Genomic DNA, 8,570 nt, shown 5'->3' on the forward strand with positions numbered 1-8,570 from the left:
CATAAATTTTTTAGAAGAAATTTTATTAGGGGATCTACTAACATAAATATTTTTTTAACAGTCCCACACCTAAAACGAAACCGCATAATTGCTAAAACTATAATTTTTTTTTAAGGTTTGTGGTTCAATTTTGTTTTGCTTATTTGATATGTTTATTGAATTTATTTTTTTTGGTTTGACATGGTAGAGTTTTAAGTGTTTTGAATTTTTGATTTCGTAAGTATTTATCGATTTAAATAAATAATTATTGATAAATTATTTCTTCTTATTCATTTATTTATAGAAAGAGTTTTTGATAAATGATTTATTCATGATATGTATAAGAACAATTTGTCAGACACTAAAAAATAACTTATGAATTTTTTACGTTTGGTATCGAATAAACAAATCCAAAACATCTTTTTTTAACTATGTTGTAAACACCGATATAAAAAAGGATTGACGGTAGATTTGGCCATGAAAGTTTTGGCAATATCTTCATTAAGTCATTGAACATTGAAATGTGTTGGTGAATATTTTTCTTGACCGCTTTGGTTTGAGAGATTACCCATTCGGCCGAACCTAGCTACCAAGGGTACTGATATCCCATTAACTATGTCCTTGTTACGTTGTCATCTGCATACGGAATTCCTTCCTCACTTGTTTGTTAAATGTGAAATTGTTGTGAGGACATGGAACGGTAAATTGGTATAAAGAAATATCTGATCGATCGAAGATGATAAACGGAAAATTGGTATAGGGTACGATAAAGATCGGGATCCTAAGATCTCACAAAATAAAACATAATTTTAATTTATAATTTTAAAACATGAAAAATATTGCAAACATTTATTTAGCTGTTCAAAAAAAAATATTTTTCACATTCAAATTTTCGTTCAAAAGTTATAGAAACTTCAAAATATTAGTCGTAAACAAAATGATAAACGGTAAATTGATAAATGATAAAAGACATAAAATGGTAAAAAAAAATTCATTTTCAAAAAGATAAATAAAAAAAAATAAATTAAGGGAAGGTAGGATCATTTTTCCTACCTAGGATCGTACGATCCTATGATCTGGATTGCGATTTTGACAAGAATGATCACTTGGATACTTATATGACGTATATGTTACATTATTTCAGTCGTTATAGTTTTGAATGAATTAATAAGAGCGGAACACTACCAAATATGGAAATAATGTTACAAGATTAAAAGATGTTTGATACAAATACAATCAATGAATGAGGCCTTGATGTAATTACAAATGGTCCCTTTGATTGATACCCATGATTAGACATTCTTTAGGTTATCCTAAATTTTGCAAGACAAGATTGACAAATTCTTACAAGAGGTAATAATTTTCCATATGTTGGTTGTTGCATTCATTGAATTTCTATTTATTCTTTTATGGTCCATTAAATCTATGATGTTTTTGTTATATTCATGTATAAAGAATTAGGAGTAATAAGAAACTAACTTGATGTTCATTGAGATGTGGCATGGTTAGCCAACTTTGGGTTGAACTTTTGAAGTTGGACCTCTTTCCCCGCGATTGCTAAGTATATTATATAATAAAAAATTTCTTATGCGGTTAATAGAACAAGTTTTAAATAGTACAACCCTATTTGAAACATATATAAACTATTAAAAAGGTTTATGGATAATACTAATAATAAATCAATGCATAATAAATAATTCTTGAATCAAAGATATAACATGACGTGATACGCAAATGCAACTTTGCATACAAAATGATGATGGTTTTCCAAGTACCGTAACGTTAAACTCCATAAACTGTTAAGAACGCTAAAACGATTTTGTTTTCCTTTCTTTTGCTTATGTAATGTATCACAGTATTAGTCTATGCAACCCCACCCTTGAGTCAAATCAAAACATTTCTATATAAACCAAACAATCTTTATAACCATATGTACTTCTCAACTTCTTAATTACTCCTATAGCTAGCCATGAGTTCCTTCAATATACACCGATCAGAAAATGAACACACCATGGACCTCAACACATCTTCTTCATCATTGTTGTCCTCTTTACACATGGCCGACCAACGTGTTTTCTCATGCAGCTACTGCAGGAGAAAGTTCTATAGCCCACAAGCATTTGGAGGCCACCAAAATGCTCACAAGCTCGAAAGAACCTTAGCCAAGAAAAGTCGAGAACTATGCTCTGCTGCTAGGCATCAACAATCTGAATGGAACCAAATGTCATCCAGGTTTGATTGCAACAACTCAACCCATGTTGGAAAGGTACAACCGTCCATTGTCATGGGTCTTGAACATCAAGAACATCTTGTACAGTTTGGTTCGAATGAAAGGAGAAGAGAGGTGGATTATGGGTATAAAGGTGAGACAGTTGACCAGCTTGATTTGTCTCTCAGGCTTTAATCTATAATTTTAATCATGTAGCCATTGTAAAGAAAAAGAGTAACTAGCATTTGTACTTTTGAACTCATGATCTCTACGATATTATCATATAGGAGAAGTGTTCAAATACCATTAAGTTAAATGCTCTGGTAAACTTCATTAACATGATTACTCCATGTTTGAGATGCATACGAATAATGAGTTCATTTGTATGAACATCATAAATATTACATTCTACCTCTGTCTCTAAGATTTCGATTAATAAATCTTATCTTATATTCTTTATAAAATATCTATACAATTAACTAATACATTATTTTTTATTAGAATTGTGATGTAATTTTAATTTTGTATAATTACGTATGATTTATCATTTAAATATATATATATATATACCTATACAATATAATAATTAGGTTTTTTTCAAATAGTTTTTGTTGAATTGAAAAGTATACACCGATCTTGAAAAGATAGACTAAAGCAACGATATGGAGATGATGAGAGTCCTGTTGATCGGGTAAAATTTTCGGGTTTTGGGTAGTTTCGGTCGGATAGTTCGGGTTTTTTCATAAAATAATAGTAACCGAAACCCGACCTATATTACAATTTGGGTCTTATAGTTCCGGTATTCGGGTTGATGATTCGGATAGGGTATTTTCGGATATACCTGAAATCTACTTTAATGAAATTTATTTATGAATAATTTGGGCATTATTAAATCAAAGTTTATAAACATAACTAAATGCAAATTGTGAAATCAAATTAACCTTGTATTTGAACTGCAAATTGTGATAATGTTATTCGTTTTTTACTAGTAGTGCACTAAATGTATATAAATTCATTCAAATTCCTATTTTTGAAAAGATTAATAATTAATTAATTAATTCAATATTTAAAGGTTTTGCCGATCACCACCAATTGATTAATTTAATTATGATAAAGTTATTATGTAACCATATCAATGGGGTTTGAACTTGAAGGGATTCTTGGAACTGTGGCTAAAACGTTATGCTTCTAGATGATTTATATATATATAATTAATTTACCATAAAAAGAAAAAACACAACCACCATTCATATGGATCATAGTTTAAGAACACTAGGAGTTTTTTTAAACGTGCATTCGGGTATATCCTGTTAGACGATATACTTTAGTATTGTTGTATTTAGGCTTGTATTGTTTAGCCCATTGTATGTATTTGGCCCATGTAGCCTCATGTATTTATACTCTCTTTAATGAAGTCGTATACGAGGGGGATTTTACAGATTATCATGGTATCAGGCCTAACCTCTAACCCTAGCCGATCCTATTCCTAAATCAATCTCCTCTTCTCTCGACTTTCTCCTCTTCTTCCCCTATGTGTTGCTGCTTCTTTCTTCTTCTCCATGACAGGCGACAGCAGCTCCTCTACAAAACCTACCCACAAGGCATACGGCATCACCAACATCAAAACTTATGTACCACTCATCCTCGATCTCTCTACCCGCAACTACGATCTCTAGAGTGACCTTTTCAATGCACACTGCATTGCTTATGGGGTTGCTGACCATATTGATGACACACACGACCCCCCCCCCCCCAATACACCTCCTACGGACCAGGAGTGGAAGGAACTCGACGATCTTGTGAAACTATGGCTCTTCGGTTCTATTTCACAAAAACTTATTACCTTTGCCTACTCCATCAACGCCACTGCCCACAGAATTTGGTTGAACCTACAATCCCTCTTTTATGATGATAAAGAGTCGGTGTCTATGCAACTAGAAGATGAACTCAGAAATATAACCTTGGGAGACTTGACTATTCATGATTATTGTGTAAAGATAAAGAAGATCACTGATACGCTTGAGGGCCTCGGTGAAAAAGTCAAGGATCGTAGTGTTGTACTTCATGCATTAAACGGACTCCCAAGCAAGTTTGAAAGCGTTGTCAGCATCCTCCGCTTCTCCAAACCTCTTCCCTCGTTTTCTGAGATGTGATCCATACTCTTGGTTGAAGAATCGAGATTGAACAGCCACCGCGCCACTCTCCCATCGCATGACAATCACCCCTCTTCGCCTTCTCTGATCCATGTTGCTGACCCTTCTTCGCCGCCAACCCATGGAGGAGGGGGCAGATCCTACCGGGGAAACAATTCCCGTCACAGTGGAGGTCGCAACAACAAGCGTCGCCAGCAGCAGTCTCCCGTCAAACCCCCTCTGGTCAGCAATCGCGCCATACACCAACTGGGTGGGGTTATTCTCCTGCGCCCCATCCCTTTCCGTCAATATGGACCCCATCTGGTCCGACCCACCAGCAAAATTGGGCCTTTACTCCACAGATTTCTCACCCAGGTTATTTACCGAACCAACATAACAGCCGGCCAACTTCCAGCGACCCAAGTCTTCTCGGCAGCAGGCCCCCAACACCTCAAGGCCACATCCAATATTCTAGCCCAAATCAGCAACCGTGGGCCTGGCTCGGTAATAATCAACCCACATCGCTCCCAAATTTGTTTAGCACCATGTCTTTAAATGATCCGGGAAACAGTGGTTGGGTCATGGACACGAGAGCAACCGATCATGTTCACGCCAATGTAGGTATACTCAAATCCGTCTCTAATAATCATTATCCACGCTCTATTTATGTCGGTAACGGTTCTGCAATACCTGTTGTGACCTCGGGACACTCTATTTTTCCTATTCCAAATATTTATCGTACCCTCCATATGGCAGCCCACTTACTCAATATTCTCCTTTCTGTCTCCATTTCTAATGACACTCCTCACTACCGCCTTTTTCAGTGCCATCCCACTTATGACCACTTACGTGTGTTCGGCTGCTTGTATTTCCCTCGTCTTCACACCACCCATAAACTCCAACCCCGCTCCACTCCTTGTATTTTCCTTGGCTACCCCACTCTTCATCGTGGTTTCCGCTGTTTTGATTTATGCTCTCGAAAGATCATTCTCTCTCGTCATGTCATCTTCGACGAGACCATTTTTCCGTATGGCTCAGTTACCCCAACTGAACCTCCTTCCTATGATTTTTTATCTGACTCCAATATCTCTCCCAACCTTCGTCAGATATTAAACCCCCTCCTACTCCAACTATTCGACCCACCACCACTACTACCATTAACACCCCTTCTTCTCATCATCTGTCTGATGATGGATCTTATTCCCCACCTCTTACTCCTCCACCATCCACTCATGTCGACCCCCCTCCTCCTCCTCCGACTCATCCCATGCACACCAGATCTAGAAGTGGCATTGTGAAACCTATTGATCACCTCAATCTCCATTCCTCATCTCTCTCATCTGTCCTTCGGTCACATATACAGGCTTTGAAAGATCTAAATTCGCATAAAGCAATGAACGAGGAATATAATGATCTTATTACAAACGGTACTTGGGTCCTTGTACCACGTCCACCAGGTGTCAATGTGGTTCGCTCTATGTGGCTATTCAAATAGAAGTTTAATGCTGATGGTTCTTTATCTCGCTATAAAGCACGATTAGTAGCAAATGGTCGCGGTCAACAACAGGGAGTCGACTGTGATGAGACTTTCAGCCCGGTAGTCAAACCGGCCACTATCCGTATTGTTCTTAGTTTGGCTATTTCCAGGCATTGGCCCGTTCATCAGCTTGATGTGAAGAATGCATTTCTTCACGGCCATCTTCACGAGACTGTTTACATGCACCAGCCACCGGGATTTCGGGACCCTCAGCATCTGGATTATGTATGCCATCTTCAGCGATCGTTATACGGTCTTAAACAAGCCCCGCGAGCCTGGTATCAACGATTCGCTCAACAGGCTCTTCGAATGGGTTTTAACCACAGTCTCACGGATACCTCCCTATTCATTTACCATCATGGAGCTGATACCGCCTATTTATTACTATATGTTGATGACATTGTGTTGACTGCATCATCTACATCTCTGCTTGAGTCCATCATATCTCACCTCGGACGCGAGTTTGCCATGACTGATCTTGGTGCTCTCAACTATTTTCTAGGCATTTCTGTCATCCGATCGTCTCAAGGTCTCTTTCTCTCCCAACAGAAGTATGCATCTGAGATTCTTGACAGGGCCCATATGAGTAAGTGTAATCCTGCTCGCACACCAGCCGAAACCACACATAAGTTGGATGCTACTGGTCCTCCTGTTGCCGACCCCTCTCTATTTCGCAGCTTGGTTGGTGCTCTTCAGTACCTTACTTTTACTCGGCCGGACATTGCCTTCGCTGTTCAGCATATCTGCCTATTGATGCATGACCCACGGGAGCCTCACCTACATGCTCTCAAGCGCATTTTACGCTATATCAGAGGTACCTTGGACCACAGACTACAACTTCATGTTTCTCCGACGTCTGATCTTCGTGCTTACTCAGACGCCGACTGGGGCAGGTGCCCCGTGTCGCGGTGATCTTCTTCAGGATATTGTGTATTTCTTGGCGATAATCTCATCTCATGGTCGTCTAAACGACAAGGGGTCATTTCTAGGTGAAGTGCAGAGGCGGAGTATCGCGGTGTTGCTAACGTTGTTGCAGAGACATGTTGGGTTCGTAATTTACTTCGAGAGCTTCGGTGCCCTCCTACCAAAGCTACTATTGTTTATTGTGATAATGTTAGTTCGGTTTACATGACGTCAAACCCCGTGCAACATCAGCGCACGAAACACATCGAGATTGATATTCATTTTGTTCGTGATCTAGTTGCTCGTGGTGCAGTTTGAGTTTTTCACGTACCTTCTTTCGCTCAGTATGCCGACATCTTCACCAAAGGCCTTCTGACTGCGCTCTTTAACGATTTCAAAACCAGTTTGAACGTTCGGAATTTCCCTCCCGATCAAACAGCAGGGGGGGGGGTGTTAGACGATATACTTTAGTATTGTTGTATTTAGGCTTGTATTGTTTAGCGCATTGTATGTATTTGGCCCATGTAGCCTCATGTATTTATATTCTCTTTAATGAATTCGTATACGAGGGGGATTTTACAGATTATCATATCCGATACCCGGCCTATTTAAAAATTGGGTTACCCGATTATTCAAATTTCCAAACCCTATAGCTGATATACCCGAATTCAAAATAGATCGGGTCAGGTAATTAGGTATCAGTTATTTTCAACTGAGATCGGCATTAATGCTTATAGAAGTTTATGACTATGGGCGTGTTCGTCAAAACTAGCTGGTAGCGAGTAGCTTGTAACGGGTAGCGGGTAGCGTTTTGTTAAACGCTACATGAAGTAGCTTTTGGATTTGGAACGTTTTATTTAAACTAAACGCTAGAAGCTTGTAGTGCCAACAAGGCTTTCTATTCAAAACGGAGCGTTTTGTCAAACGCTAGAAGTTAGAAGCTCTCAAACGCTTCTAAACGCTCCGTGCCGAACACGCTATATACTTTTGCATGTGTTTGTGAAAAAATATAAATATTAAACCAATTATTAATTTTATTTCATAATACATATTATATTTATACATATTATTTATATAGGGAAACCACCTAAATGGATAGATTTGTCGGATCTTGGGTCCGAAACGATCCAGGTTAGAGTTGCCGGTCATTTTTGTAAAGTGTAAAAATGTTTTTTTTTTTTTTTTTTTTGGTGATATACTAAAGAAACAGTGGTGCTTTTTAGGAATATCTCTTCGATCGGTTGGGTTGATAAAACTAGTAAAATGAAAAGGTTTTGAAAAAAATACCAAACACTAGTATAAAAAGCGATACGTTTTTTTTCGGTTCGATTAAGACCAAATGTCATTTCATTTTAGGTATTATACAACCACATTGATATTTAGTGGCCGTGGTAACCGAAAAAGTACGATCGTATCATAAAAATATGCTTAATGGCTACCATAGTTTATGTTGTTATCAAGCATAACGTCCCAAACCAATTTGTTTTGTTTTGTTTTGTTTTGTTTTTTTCTTAAATAAAAAGAAACACCCCAAAATCATTTTGCAATAAAAATATGAAATACCAGATCATTTTCAAACAATATAAACCAAGTCAAATATAAAATCAAAGTTTGCGGAAAATCAAAACATAATGTCTACGGATGTGTGTACAGTCAAATCGTGTCATTCCCTTTGTCATAAAAACAACATGAAATACATTTAACTTTAGTAAGTAAGCATAAAGTTTAATGACTTTCACAATATACTACATATATCATTGCAACAACTGTACATACAATTGCGGAATCACAACCACTTTCGTGATAACTA

The 8,570-nt window shown here is 37.6% G+C and overlaps 1 protein-coding gene across 1 annotated transcript; it reads left to right on the top strand.

Annotated features, from left to right (window-relative positions):
- The first annotated feature begins 1,990 nt into the window (after positions 1–1,990).
- Positions 1,991–2,383, top strand: LOC145127046 (zinc finger protein 2-like). Its single transcript, XM_079062298.1, has one exon. It carries the CDS (start codon positions 1,991–1,993, stop codon positions 2,381–2,383), a length of 393 nt encoding a protein of 130 aa, XP_078918424.1.
- The last annotated feature ends 6,187 nt before the right edge of the window (positions 2,384–8,570 follow it).

The sequence above is a fragment of the Lactuca virosa genome, chromosome 7, assembly GCF_052849685.1.
Source record: "Lactuca virosa cultivar CGN04683 chromosome 7, Lactuca_virosa_CGN04683_v6, whole genome shotgun sequence".
NCBI classification, from domain to species: domain Eukaryota; kingdom Viridiplantae; phylum Streptophyta; class Magnoliopsida; order Asterales; family Asteraceae; genus Lactuca; species Lactuca virosa.

Coding starts and splice junctions, on each gene's coding strand:
- LOC145127046 (XM_079062298.1), top strand. CDS start 1,991: ATGGACCTCAACACATCTTCTTCATCATTGTTGTCCTCTTTACACATG.